The sequence below is a fragment of the Schistocerca nitens genome, chromosome 2, assembly GCF_023898315.1.
Source record: "Schistocerca nitens isolate TAMUIC-IGC-003100 chromosome 2, iqSchNite1.1, whole genome shotgun sequence".
In the NCBI taxonomy this organism is placed as follows: domain Eukaryota; kingdom Metazoa; phylum Arthropoda; class Insecta; order Orthoptera; family Acrididae; genus Schistocerca; species Schistocerca nitens.
Genome location: NC_064615.1, coordinates 1,053,197,562 through 1,053,213,194, shown reverse-complemented (window position 1 = coordinate 1,053,213,194; position 15,633 = coordinate 1,053,197,562). Strand labels below are relative to the sequence as shown.

The following is a 15,633-nucleotide window of genomic DNA, read 5'->3' as shown; positions in this document are numbered from 1 at the left end:
AAACGTTGTTGTGATGTCTCGTGTAAGGAGGAGGAATGCGTACCATCACGTTTCCCACTTTGATAAAGGTCGGATTGTAGACTATCGCGATTGCCGTTTATCGTATCGCGACATTGCTATTCGCGTTGGTCGAGATCCAATGACTGTTAGCAGAATATGGAATGGGTGGGTTCAGGAGGGTAATACGGAACGCCGTGCTGGATCCCAACGGCCTCGTACACTAGCGGTCGAGATGACAGGCATCTTATCCGCATGGCTGTAACGGATCGTGCAGCCACGTCTCGATCCCTAACTCAACGGATGGGGACGTTTGCAAGAAAACAATCATCTGCACGAACAGCTCGACGACGTTTGCAGCAGCATCGACTATCAGCTCGGAGACCATGGCTGCGATTACCCTTGACGCTGCATCAGAGACAGGAGCGCCTGCGATGGTGTACTCAACGACGAGCCTGGGTGCACAAATGGCAAATCTTTTTCGGATGAATCCAGATTCTGTTTACAGCATCATGATGGTCGCATCCGTGTTTGGCGACATCGCGGTGAACGCACATTGGAAGCGTGTATTCGTCATCGCCATACTGGCGTATCACCCAGCATAATGGTATGGGGTGCCATTGGTTACACGTCTCGGTCACCTCTTGTTCGCACTGACGGCACTTTGAACAGTGGACGTTACATTTCAGATGTGTTACGACCCGTGGCTCTACCCTTCATTCGATCCCTGCGAAACCACACATTTCAGCAGGATAATGCACGACCGCATGTTGCAGGTCCTGTACGGGTCTTTCTGGATACAGAAAATGTTCGACTGCTGCCCTGGCCAGCACATCCTCCAAATCTCTCACCCATTGAAAACGTCTGGTCAATGGTGGCCGAGCAACTGCCTCGTCACAATACGCCAGTCACTTCTCTTGATGAACTGTGGTATCGTGTTGAAGCTGCATGGGCAGCTGTACCTGTACACGCCATCCAAGCTCTGTTTGACTCAAAGCCCAGGCGTATCAAGGCCGTTATTACGGCTGGAGGTGGTTGTTCTGGGTACTGATTTCTCAGGATCTATGCACCCAAATTGCGTGAAAATGTAATCACATGTCAGTTCTAGTATAATATATTTGTCCAATGAATACCTGTTTATCGTCTGCATTTCTTCTTGGTGTAGCAATTTTATTGGCCAGTAGTGTATTATCATGATCGTTTCTTCCCATGTAGGTTGGCGTCGGCAAAATATTTTCGCATACGGAGGAGAAAGTTTGTGATTGAAACTTCGTGAGAAGATTCCTCCGCAACGAAAAACGTCTATGTTTTAATTATGTCCACCCCAAATCCTGTATCATGCCAGTGACAGTCTCTCCCGTATTTCGTGATAATACAAAACGTGTTGCTCTGCTTTGAACTTTCTCGATGTACTCCGTCAATCATATCTGGTAAGGATCCCAGACTGCCCAGCAGTACTCCAAAAGAGGAGGACAAGCGTAATGCAGACAGTCTCTTTAGTAGATCTGTTGCATTTTCTAAGTGTTCTGCCAATAAAATGCACTCTTTGGTTTGTGTTCTTTCCGATTTAAGTTGTTCATAGCTGTAATTACTAGGTATTTAGTTGAATTTACCGCCGTTAGATTTGACTGATTCATCGCGTTACCGAAGTTTAACGGATTCCGTTTAACACTCATGTGACTGACCTCACACTTTTCGTTATTTAGGGTCAGTTGCCAATTTTCGTATCATACATGTATCTTTTCTAAATCGTTTTGGAATTTTTCTTGATCTTTTGATGACTTTACAGATGATAGACGACAGCATCACCGCAAACAATCTAACAATCTAAGACGGCTGCTTATATTGTCCAACTATCCAGATTTCGGTTTTCCGTGATTTCCCTAAATCGTGTAAGGTGGCTATAATTTCGCACCTTACAAGCACCCATCCACATACTTTGCCGTGATCTACAAACACAATTAGGTATCATGTGATATGTCGCGTCCCGGCACAGCCGCACTATACCAGAACGAAGTAAGTGCGAACTCCGTGGCGCAATCGGGACGTTAACGACAATGGGTTAGCTATAAATTGCTGTCAACCTTTATATAGGATATGAGAGGGAAAGAATCTCCTTGGTTTGAAGCAAATAAGTTTCCTGAAAATAGTTCACAGAATTGCAATAGGCAGAAAAGATTGGTTAGTTTCTATCAAGTTTATTCTCATATTTACTTATGTGATGTGTTGGACCATAAACCCCTTAGTAAGATTCAGTCTATTTATTCGGACTTGCTACTTCAAAGCTAATTGCCAGTACATATAAGAAACAAGTACAAAGCAATCACTTGTTCTTGGTTAGCACTGAAATCCCTCGAAGTAATTGAGACAAAGTCTGACAGCATCTGTTCAACACTTTTCCAATGAAACTCTAAAAATCCTACTTGATTTGCAGTTCCTGAGTGTCCACCAGAGTCTATCACCGTCTTCTCGTAGTTGAAGTCTTTATCAGCTGTATCGGCTGCTATGTTCCTACTCGGCCCCGCTGGCGTCTCACTGGGGAATCTCCAAACTGCCGGCACTGGCTCTGAATCTGCATCTGAATTTCTGCCTCTAGCTATTCCGCTGCCTGGCCTTTTATTTCGTTTCTCATGTACTTGGGTGCACACGAGTTAATTTGTTTCACAAGACCCTTTCATTTCTAAGTGATCGGATTGCACAAGAATGCCTATGGTTCCACACGACACTCTCGTTTCTAATTGGTCAGCTTGCGCAAGAATGCCTTCGGTTCCACAGGACACTTTCGTTTCTAGCTGCACACAACTTAATTTGGTTCCACACGAGTCTTTTCCGCACGTGACTGACACTCTGTCTTGCTGTATTATCGCCCTGGTGTTTGCGTTTTTCATTGCGCAAGTTTGCTTCATGCTGCTTCCTCTGGCAGGAAGTCACACACTAAGTTATTTGATCAACAAGCCATACTTGGCAGCCTCCGCCGTTTGTCGTGTCCCTACGTCCTGGTGGACTATTTCTTAATGTTGGCTGGCTGTTTGCCTATCGGGCCTGGACGCTTATTATGGTGACAAAAGCAAATATAAAAATTAAAATTTTCTACAGTCACAACAGATAGGTTGTACATCGTATATATGAATATATAAAGGAGACTGACATTGTCACGTACGCCTTGTAAATAATTGTTAACGCTTATTGCATGAAAGGTGACGGAGTGTCTTTATTATCATACTAGTAGAAGCTGCGAGCGACAGTGGAAATGAAACGGCAGGCGGAACTCAAGCTGTGGTTGGAAGGCCACGCAGATGTGTTGGTTCTGCTTAAACACGGGAAGTAGCAAGACGGACGTCGTGGCACCTGAGCTCTGGAGCACAATAGGGTGAGGGCCGGGCGCTTTTGTAGTAGGGCCGGAAGGGTAACCGGATAATACTTCCGAACTCTGCAAATCTTGAACGCAGGTGAGAGGAACGAAGAAGCGGCACCTCGGAAACCACGCAGGCTGGGTTATTTCTAAGGATTTTTACTCAGAAGCGTACCATTGTACGAGTATAGGTTTTTCCTCGCAAACTTTCCGCGCTGGACGTCAGAAGACTAAAATATGGTTGGTCGGCGTTCGGAAGAATCTGTAGAGATGGAGAATATTCCATGGTTTCGGGAATATTATTCGTTTTCGGAATTACGATGGTGGGGAGCTGAGCCTTGCTGGGAGGCCAGCGGTGGAGAGACAGGGTCTTCCGTTGTGAGCGCCTTGTGTGACGGTCGATCGATATCAGCTTTGTTGGTACAGATGGAATTGCTGTCTTTGCTCTTAGGGGAGTTTATTGTTAGAACAGTTAGGCACTGTACTGTTGCGAACCTATACGATTCTGGACTTCACCTTCGGGTTGGAAGTCGCTGTTGAGTATGCAGCGTACAGTAATTAAGAGCACTTCCTCTGCCTATACTTACGTTGAGACGTTATCTGAACTCTGTCCTTGTGGCTGGGAGATCGCGCTTCTCGTCTGTAGAACACAGAGAGGAAAAGACAGTATTAGTGTACATTAGTCAGAGACCCGCCAGGGTAGCCGAGAGCATCGCCGGCACGGTAGCTCAGCGTGTTCGGTCAGAGGGTTAGCTGCCCTCTGTAATAAAAAAACTGAGTTCACCGATCAACAACGGACCGAAACGAGTGTCTTACGACGTCCGCCCTTAGCAGATACAACGAACGAAAGAGAACAAAATGAGATTAAAAAAAAAGAGCGCTAACGCGCGCTCCCTGGACTCGGGTAGGCGCGCCGGCCCCGGATCGAATCCGCCCGGCGGATTAACGACGAGGGCCGGTGTGCCGGCCAGCCTGGATGTGGTTTTTAGGCGGTTTTCCACATCCCGCTAGCTGAATACCGGGCTGGTCCCCACGTTCTGCCTCAGTTACACGCATCACAGACATTTGAAACACATCCGCACCATTTCACGACTTACACTAGATGCAGACAGTTGGGGTACACTGATTCCGTCCTGGGAGGTACGGGGTGGTGGCAGGAAGGGCATCCGGCCATCCCTAACACTAACATTTCCAAATCCGTTGAAACCGCGCCGACCCTGTGATCGCTACAGGAGTACGGCGTAAGCGAAAGATAGTGTATATTAGTCAGAGGACCGCCTTCTACCATCCTCGTGTTTGTGTTGTGTACATAGTTCCGCGTAGTCAGCGCGTACACAACTTTCCCACTAGAGCGCGCCCCACTAAGCACAACAGTGCAGGCGCAGCGCTCGTCTGTCTCCGCACTACGAGGTGGCGCTGTCTTAGAGACGGACCAAATTCTGCTTCCGCCGATCCGCGTATTAATATGTAACGCAGCCAATGAGATTGCTGCTAACGTAGAACCTTTTCTCCTCTCGGATCACACTCGTGCAGTGATACCTGAACGCTCGAGGTTTTATAATGAGTGTACAGACCTCCGATTAGTCAGTCTGCATTAGTCTGGATTAGTCAGTACCAGTCTGCATTAGTCTGTACCAGTCTATAGTCAAGTTTCAGTCTGCGCCTAATAAGATTATCATATTCCTGTACATAGCCATGAAGATAAATGAATAGACACTTTATCAAGTATCAGAGATATGTGAGAATAAGGTTAACGTACCAAGACCAAAGGAACTTCATATTGTCAATTGTAAACAGCATCCAAAATCGAGTTACGTAATATCTATGATTTTTATTATTTTAATAAATGTGTGTGAAAATTAATCAAGTTCTGTTTAAAGTTTGTCACCGTCAATCTGCTACTCTAAGCGTGCAAGTGGCATTTCTATCGTCTGACCTAACGGCAGAAGATAAACACGCCACGATAAGACCACGAGACATATTGCTGACACTCGCCTACTTCACTAGAGCGACAAGTCAAATAATCTGATGGTGTGTGTGCCGAAGGTCTTACAGTACGCACACCACAGTTTGAAAGAGTTTATTTGTGGCTGGAGCTCTTCCATCGTCTCAGACGAGTACAAGAACCATCACTTTGACCACTGGACGCAGTACATACGGTGATATCGCAAATTGCTTCGGCTTATTAGGGCTGTAAAAGCTAAACAGCTGTGATCACGTAAGTTTATTTCTACTGAGGTTCCACACCACCGTAGATTATCTTTGAAAGTAATGTCTTCTACTGTTTGGTACATAGATGTTGTCAGTCAATTCGCCTTATTGAAATTAGATCAAATTCTCAGCAAGCGGCCTAACCTGGATGAGACGTACTTGGCGCATCCTTGTGGACCCACTTCCTGACCAAATCCACGCGTTAATGATTTCTCTAGGGGTGACCAGGTTTGTCTGGTCGCTTATCTTAATTAACGAGTGTGGATCTCGGACTCGGTGACTTTCACTTTTCAGCACCTGTCGCCCCCACGGATTCGAAACTGATACGTATCAACTCGACGTCGATATCGCTGAACCTGCGCTCGTGGGAGGACGGCGGGTGCCCCATCACGTCCGTGGTGGTGGAGTACAAGGCGCGGCGCGAGCCGGCGTGGACGCTGGTGTCGAACAACGCGCAGGTGGCGCCCAGTGGCGGGGGCGGAGACCTGCCCGTGCTCGACCTGAGCGCCGGCACCGCCTACCTGCTGCGCGTCACGGCGCACAACAGCGCCGGCTCCACCGTCGCCACCTACGCGTTCGCCACGCTCACTCACGCCGGCGGTAAGCCATCTCACGGCTCACTCGGGGCGGGGGGTTTGACTTCTGTCTATACCCATGGAATGTGCATTCTTATAGGACGACTATCCAAGGAGTTCCTCCCAATAATATCCAAACAGCAGATTCTGCACACAATTTATTAAATTACCAATACTAAACTCCTTTAAATAACAACAAATCCATATAACTTACAAAACTTAACAAATGGTTAAAGAGTGAGTTTTAAAAAAACAATAACGGCAGCTTGCCACTATAAAATCAGGAACCTTTTACAATAGTGCTTTTAGAGTTTATCCAAAAGACAAAATCCAATAATCAGTTAACTTGGCATTACAATTTAAAATGATGTATATAAAAAAACTTTAAGATAATGGCACTTGGCACCATAAAATGAAAGAAGCGCAACACACAACCAATAAATATAATAACAAAATAATTTGATACAGCCAAAGGGCGTGGGAAACTCTCAACGCAATCACAGAAGAGCGAGCTCTCAACACTTTGGAGCCGTCCCACTAGAAACGGTCCCCGAAATAAACCGCTGAGAGCTCCCCGACATGCCTCCCACAACTGCCCATCACTTACGCACCTTGGTTATGTTCTGTAACACACGACATAACATCAACACAAGATAAAATTCAAAATACAGTATAACATCCCGACAGCACATGATAACCATAGCGCCGTTAACTCTGGCGCTCTTAAGTACCGGAAGCCAACACACACCAATCTCCAACAATTCTCGCTTCCTAAAACGAAACAATAAAAGCCAAGCGCACATGAATAGTCAAACCACAGTCTTATAAGTGCCTTAACGACACCAAACGCGACTATTCCACAAAGTTAATAATAACACAATAAAAAAATACAGAACATACCACTAAATGCTTTTACACAACCAAATTGACTAGATCGTGTTGTTCAGGTCCCAGAAGACCACATATACCAAGCAGCAGTAATTCACTATGTATTTACTGTACAAAACCGCACTTCTTAGGCAGACTTTACCTAACACATCGACTGCCAAATTTACCATACATGAACGCAACTCCGCGCAGGCCTCCAGTTGAGCAAATAAATTAGTTCAAAATGGTTCAAATGGCTCTGAGCACTATGGGACTCAACTGCTGAGGTCATTAGTCCCCTAGAACTTAGAACTAGTTAAACCTAACTAACCTAAGGACATCACAAACATCCATGCCCGAGGCAGGATTCGAACCTGCGACCGTAGCGGTCCTGCGGTTCCAGACTGCAGCGCCTTTAACCGCACGGCCACTTCGGCCGGCAAATAAATTAGTACCAACAAATATCGTAATGAGCCACACACACAGCAAAAAGTTCCAACAACACCGTCCCACATCAGAAAAGTTCAGAAGCCGCTGCTGGAGCTTCCAGGGGAAAATCTGAAGAGCCAACCGAGCCCACACCATAACCTGGCAGACGACTCCAAATTCAGTAACTAGTTGTCTCCGGGCCAGAGTATCACAGGACCCCACCGCACCTCCACATCAGACAGGCAGAAAGAACAAGTACGCCGACTCCAATTAATCACCATCGCATGGCCAGCACAGCGGCGAGTCACCTCCGCCCCAGACCACTCTGCTCATATTGCGAGGCACAACAACCTTAACGCTAGTCACTAGCAGGTCAGCCAGAGCAAACCTCACGTACCGTCCAGTCCCCGGAAAACCAACTACCCTCTCGCTTTCCGCCGGCCACCGCAAACACACGCCAGCGACGTCATAGGAAATCGCCACCGGAGCGCCAGCCGCACCAGGACAGCGACCTACACTCCTGGAAATTGAAATAAGAACACCGTGAATTCATTGTCCCAGGAAGGGGAAACTTTATTGACACATTCCTGGGGTCAGATACATCACATGATCACACTGACAGAACCACAGGCACATAGACACAGGCAACAGAGCATGCACAATGTCGGCACTAGTACAGTGTATATCCACCTTTCGCAGCAATGCAGGCTGCTATTCTCCCATGGAGACGATCGTAGAGATGCTGGATGTAGTCCTGTGGAACGGCTTGCCATGCCATTTCCACCTGGCGCCTCAGGTGGACCAGCGTTCGTGCTGGACGTGCAGACCGCGTGAGACGACGCTTCATCCAGTCCCAAACATGCTCAATGGGGGACAGATCCGGAGATCTTGCTGGCCAGGGTAGTTGACTTACACCTTCTAGAGCACGTTGGGTGGCACGGGATACATGCGGACATGCATTGTCCTGTTGGAACAGCAAGTTCCCTTGCCGGTCTAGGAATGGTAGAACGATGGGTTCGATGACGGTTTGGATGTACCGTGCACTATTCAGTGTCCCCTCGACGATCACCAGTGGTGTACGGCCAGTGTAGGAGATCGCTCCCCACACCATGATGCCGGGTGTTGGCCCTGTGTGCCTCGGTCGTATGCAGTCCTGATTGTGGCGCTCACCTGCACGGCGCCAAACACGCATACGACCATCATTGGCACCAAGGCAGAAGCGACTCTCATCGCTGAAGAGGACACGTCTCCATTCGTCCCTCCATTCACACCTGTCGCGACACCACTGGAGGCGGGCTGCACGATGTTGGGGCGTGAGCGGAAGACGGCCTAACGGTGTGCGGGACCGTAGCCCAGCTTCATGGAGACGGTTGCGAATGGTCCTCGCCGATACCCCAGGAGCAACAGTGTCCCTAATTTGCTGGGAAGTGGCGGTGCGGTCCCCTACGGTACTGCGTAGGATCCTACGGTCTTGGCGTGCATCCGTGCGTCGCAGCGGTCCGGTCCCAGGTCGACGGGCACGTGCACCTTCCGCCGACCACTGGCGACAACATCGATGTACTGTGGAGACCTCACGCCCCACGTGTTGAGCAATTCGGCGGTACGTCCACCCGGCCTCCCGCATGCCCACTATACGCCCTCGCTCAAAGTCCGTCAACTGCACATACGGTTCACGTCCACGCTGTCGCGGCATGCTACCAGTGTTAAAGACTGCGATGGAGCTCCGTATGCCACGGCAAACTGGCTGACACTGACGGCGGCGGTGCACAAATGCTGCGCAGCTAGCGCCATTCGACGGCCAACACCGCGGTTCCTGGTGTGTCCGCTGTGCCGTGCGTGTGATCATTGCTTGTACAGCCCTCTCGCAGTGTCCGGAGCAAGTATGGTGGGTCTGACACACCGGTGTCAATGTGTTCTTTTTTCCATTTCCAGGAGTGTATAATCGATTACAGTGCGCGCTCTGAACAAGATCACAGGATAGCGGCAGGCGCCATATCAACCCATAATGACAACTACTGTTTTTCAACGTTGCATATCTAACAGGAAACAAAGAGTGTCAGTGGTAAATAGCCCTGCATTAAGCTATCATGCATCATTCAATTGGGCAGTGTCACATTTTAAATACACCCATACATTGACAATTTATCAGGCAGAACCAGCTGCACTATATCACTGAACGCTATTGTGTAGAGAACCTCCAGAATATTGTGGCCGATGTGCACTGACCAGTTTTCTTGGGAAGCCCTGGGCGAGTTCATTCGGTTGTTCGGCAGGGGAGGCAGACATTTTTTCATTGTGATTCTTCTGTTCTCCCAGCTCGAACAGTCCACAGCTGTACTGCCGGTCATAGTGTCCAACGGGCATAATATTTCGGCGATCAGATATGTCGCCATCGTCAGATGCGCTGACGAACTGAGCTGAGCCGCTGCAGAATATATTGGGGCATCTAGGATTGCCCAGTCTGAAAATAGTTCAAGCCATGTGGCTACCCCTTCAATAATAAAAGTTGACATTAAAACAATAGCTTTTTGGTTGTCATGTTTTTTTCTGCTTTTAAATGATTTAAAAATACATTGGCTGTATGATAATTTTTTATTTTCATTTTTCATTTTTTTATTTTTTTATTTATTTTTTATTTTATTTTTTAAATATTTTTTTTCATTGTCTCTATTTTTTCCCATTCGCTCACACTTTCACACGATATATAAATTGTACACACTCATACATATTACAGTTAACACATTCTCACACTCATTCATTCACATTTCTTTATAAATAAAATAATAATAATAATAAATAAATAAAGAATAAATACAATAAAATAAGATTTAAAATACAATTAAAATAAAATAAAATTAAAATTAAATTAAAATTAAAAAATTAAAATTATATAAAAATATATACACAAGATGTGTAGTCTTGTTATTCGCGTAGATCATCGGGCCATCTGGTGGAGGCCAGGTAGTGCACCCTGTGTCCAAGTTCTCGTACATGTTCGTTATCTGACTGTTGTGTGTTTTCGTCAAAGGTTTTGGCAGTGGTTCTGAATCGGTCTTTCAAATAGGGTACCCCTGCGAGTTGGTGAAGTTCAATCTTTGGGAACCGGTATGGCAGATGGAGTGCCCTTTTCAGAGCACGATTCTGAATTCTTTGTAGCCATTGTATGTGGGTTGGAGCAGCATTTCCCCACACAATAGCGGCGTAGTCTAAGATTGGTCGCACCAGTGTAAGGTACAATATCACCCCCAGTCTTGATGGTAGTGTTGACGCTGGATTTAATAATGGGTAAAGCTGTACCATTCTTCTCCTGGCTTTCTCTCGAATATTTTCTATATGAGGTTGCCATGTAAATCGCCTATCAAGGGTCACGGCAAGTATTTTGCTGTTTTTGACCACGGGACTGGGGTGCCCCTTATCTCAATGGACTGGATGTTAGGCGGAAATGGTCTTCTACAAATTGCTATTGCCTGCGTCTTTTTGGCGTTGAAATACAGTCGCCATTTCATTCAGCTTATTAAATGCTTGTTGCAGTCTTTCCTGGAGGTGTGCAGCATTCATACTTCGGGAGTAGATGGCTGTATCATCGTCATATAAAGACAGGTGTTTTCTGGCCGTCGATGGTAGGTCGGATGTATACAAGATGTATAACGGTGGTCCCAGTACACTGCCCTGAGGTACTCCTGCTTTGATTGGTCTGGTGTACGATGTACCATCTTGAGTGCGAACATGAAATGTCCGGTTTTCAAGGTAGCTCTTCAGGAGTGTTGCGTGTGACACGGGGATCCCTATATCTAGGAGTTTATACAGGAGTCCCTCGTGCCACACGCAATCAAAGGCACGAGAGACATCCAGAAATACAGCCCCGAAGAATTCTTTCCTTTCTATGGCGCCGAATGCTTCCTCAACTAGGCGTAGTAGCTGTTGGGTGGTGGAAAGGCCTCGGCGAAAGCCTAACTGGACGTCTGGTATCAGGAGTTCTGCTTCCACATGCAGTTGAAGTCTCTTTATATATAAACGTTCAAAAAGTTTCGATACGGCAGGTAAAAGACTGATTGGTCTGTAGCTAGCAGGTGATCCAGGGTCCTTTCCTGCCTTCGGTATGGCGACGACCTCGGGATGTTTTCATGTGAGAGGGAAGTCGCCAGTTGCCAAGATCTCGTTGAAAGCGGCCGCTATTAATGGTACTGCGGTAGGTGGTAGTTGCTTCAACAGCTCATTTGTTAGAAGGTCTGGTCCTCCAGCCTTTTTTCCATTTAGTTCTTCGAGCTGTTTTGTAACTTCTGCTGTCAAGATCGGTTGAATGTGGTCATCTTCGGCTCGATTGGCGAGGAATCTTGGAAGTCTCTCGTTGACTAGGCCAATGTGGGCTGCGTCGGTGGGGTCATTCATCGGCGTGAAGATTTTTGCGAATACATCTGCAAAAGCATTTGCTTTGGCATCTGGTTCGCTAATTATATTGTTGCCCACATGTAGTGGGGGTAACTTCTGTCCGTTACTTAGTAGAGACTTCGTCATCTTCCAGGCTGAGTGGTCTTGTAGTTGTAGCAGTGCAACCTTATCTGCCCAGACTTGATTCTTATGTTTTTCTACTTCTGCCTTAATTTCTCGTTGCAGTCGATTTACTAGGCGCTTTGTGGCTGGATTGCGCGTTGCCTGCCATTCTCTAAATGCTCGGTTTTTTCCCCTGATGGTTGCTATGATAGGTGGAAGCAGTTGGTGAGTTTTTGGTCGTGTAGTCGGTCTCGGAGGCGTGGCTTCTGTTGCAGCGTCTAGTGCTTAAGATGTTAGGTATAACAGAGTGGCTTCTGCTCCTGCTGTCTCTGGGTCTGGTGTGTCCGGAAGGTCTCTTTCAAGGAGTTGGCGATATGTTTCCCAGCTGATTCCTCGAATATCAAGATGGTGTCTTGGCGGTTTATTGATGCCGACAATTTCGACATCAAAGATGACAGGTTCATGGTCTGATGTAAGGGCCCTTCTGGTAGTGGCTATATCCAGCACGTCACTCTGGCCTCCGTTCGGAAAGCATGTGGGGTCGTGTGGTCCCACGATGATGGCGTGGTTTCTTTCTGCAACTCGTAGGAGACGACGTCCACTGATGTTAGTGATGCGGCTGTTCCAGTTGGTATTTTTGGCATTAAGGTCGCCAGCAAGAAAAAGATTTCCTTGTTGTGACAGTAACACCTCAAAGTCTGCTTCTTCTAGATGGCCACGGGCGGGCCTGTACACTGCAATGAATTGTATGCAGCCACTTGATGTTTGGACTGCATCGATGTGGCTTCTACTGTGGCTAATGCTGGGAGTGGCAGTTGGTGATGCATCAAGGAGTTGATGAGTGCGTCCCTGGTTCTGCCTGTCCGTCCCTGGGACGGACTAATCAACTGAAATTGCGGCTACAACCTCAGCAGGTCATGGGAACCAGCACTGAGTCTAATTAAAAAGACGCTCGGCAAAGGAAACGAACGGGCGACTAGGGCGGACGAGGCAATTACACCGACGCCACCACAGACGCCGACGCCAGCGTCTCACCGACCGCTGAAGTGCGGGCGCGGACCGCGGAGAGGACGCCTCGCGAGGGGAGGGGATTTAAGACTGCCGCCCGCCCACAGGAGCTCAGTTCGTCAGCGCACCTGACGATGACGACATGTCTGATCGCCGAAATATTGTGCCCGTTGGACACTATAAACTGGCAGTACACCCGTGGACCGTTCGAGCGTTGTTTGCATTGTTTACCCGTCGTCTACGCGCTGCAATGACAGAATCGAAGTGCACGCCCTGCAATATTTCTCAATCGATTTTAGAAAAACTATCTGGTAAAAAGTTTCGTTTCTACCTTACTTATAACTTTGCGTGTCAGCTCCATGATGACGTGCCCAGCATTTCGTTAATGGTCATAGTTAATTCTGGTATTTGCATTTGCAAAATTAGAAAAAGTTTGCATTGAAAAATAGGAGCCGCTGTGATTTTGCGTTTCGAGCATATTTCACAATATGTCGCCGTATATGACATGTACCTAACATATTGAATTTTTCTTTAGGCTAGGGTCGAGGTCTCTAGCCATCACCAATCTCCCGAAAATTGAAGTGAAGTAGCACACTGGATTTCCGATCGCGCGCGCCTGCGATAACGCCAGAATAAAATATCCACAACATTCATAATTCTTCGTAAAAGTTTTGGGATATCGAAAATAGATTTTGGCAATTGATAGCAAACAAAGAGGAAAGTTGTAAATAATAGATTTCAGCTATCAGTCGTCCCTTTTAATTTTATTGGCGGATCTAGATTTCAGCTAGAAACTAGCCATTCTCAATGCTAAGAATACAAGAGGTACACCTATATACACCTGTGTAGGTGTATACAGGACGTGTCTTCTAGTGTTTTATAAATTTAAAAAAGAATTAAAATATTTTTGTTTTACGTTTTAGCAACCTGACGTAATTTAAATGTTTTAATAATAATAATGGACTCACAAGGAGTGAACACGGAAATTTTATTACTTGATGATAAATATGAACTAAGTCGGACGACAATGTAAGAATTTTACTTATGTTTCATGTTATGTAATTAAATTTGAAGTGGTTTATTTTCCTTGGGGTTTATACGTAGTTCACATAGGTGGCGCCATGTAACCAACCGATGTGTTCTCCATACAGCCCGCCTTCCGCAAACAGAAACCATATGAGTTAAGCCATTAATTGCAACTTTTTTATGACATCATCTAACCATGTAGCTCTTTTATTCTTAGCATTGAGAATGGCTAGTTTCTAGTTGAAATCTAAATCTACCAATAAAACTTAAAAAGGACGACTGATAGCTGAAATCTATTCTTTACAAGTCAATATAACAGTCGCTGCGTGCAACAGCCTTCTGAATGGAAGGTAACCTTGATAAAGAGGAGAGTATTTTGCATTTGGTTATTACACAAACCTTCATTATCTATCCTGTTATACCGCCAACTACAGACTTCTTGAATGAAAGAACATAATTTTTAGGGGTTATCAATAGCTGATTAAACGAGAAACGCTGTCGGTTTTAGAACAGCGTAAACGAAGGCATTTCGAGGATGTGCTTTTTCATAACCTATTGACCTTACTTTCCCTCGTCCCTCACTTAATATGCCACAGTTTCAGAACTCCCTCGCCACTGCGTTTGCTCAACATGTTGGTGAGATGAGACTGTGTAAACTCCGCTGTGTTTTGGCAAAAGTAACAAATTTTAACACGGCAACAGGAGAAATGTAGGTTTCAGACAAAATTCGCCACTCATGATGCTTCTTCTGAAAGCTACAGACGGATAACAAGCCAGGTGAAAATAAATTACTGCTTTTGTTGTATTTTCGGTGGAATTCATTTTAGATACTAAGCAAAACAGACTTAATACTGTGTGAATGTGAAGGGCCTCCACTTAACATTTACAAAAAGTGTGAGTCTAGGCTTCAGTTTAGAACGGAATTTGCCTTCCAACACTCTGTATTTTCCCTATAACCTCTGCCTACAACCCCACCAATACCGCTCTCCCCAAGCGTGCTCTGCCGATTGCGCACCGACTGGTCACGTTATTCTGCCTACACTCTACTTGGAAGGTCTGGTATTGAACGATATTTACGAATTGCAGAAAGACTTGGACAAAACTTCTACTTCATGTCATTAATGGCAGTTGTCGTTAAATATGGATAACTGTAAGATAATGCTTATAACAAAGAGAAACAACGAGATAATATCACATTACAAGATTACTGATACTCATCTTCAGCAGAATTTAGGAGTAATACTGAAGAACAGGCAGGATGGAACGGACATAGGAAACCAGTGTTAGGGAAGGCGAAGGGTAGACTCAAATTTGTTGGGATGGTTCTGGATATATTCAATGTGTGTGTGTAAAGGGAACTGGCATACAAGACACTAACATGACCAGTTCTAAACCATTGTTCCACGTTTCCTTATTCAGTAAACCCGACGACAAACATCGAACTAATTCAGAGAAACATTGCTAAGATCGTATCAGATCGGTATAACCCTTAGGAAAGTGCAACGGAAATGCTAATGAACTTAAATAGTAATACCTGTAAGAAAGACGACGAATCTCTTGCGAAAACATGTTGCCAATGTTGTTTCGACAACGCTGCAGAAGTTCCGCTCAGAAGCCCTTACACGTCCTCCATACTCTGCCGATCTTTCCTCATGCAATTTCCATATTTTTGGATCC

General features: G+C 46.0%; 1 protein-coding gene across 1 annotated transcript in view; it reads left to right on the top strand.

Annotated features, from left to right (window-relative positions):
• LOC126235534 (Down syndrome cell adhesion molecule-like protein 1) overlaps nucleotides 1–15,633 on the top strand; it is a 210,247-nt gene that overhangs the window by 179,315 nt on the left and 15,299 nt on the right. The window contains exon 12 of the mRNA XM_049944253.1: nucleotides 5,855–6,160. Coding sequence (XP_049800210.1) covers nucleotides 5,855–6,160 — 306 coding nt within the window. The remainder of the gene's footprint in view (nucleotides 1–5,854; nucleotides 6,161–15,633) is intronic.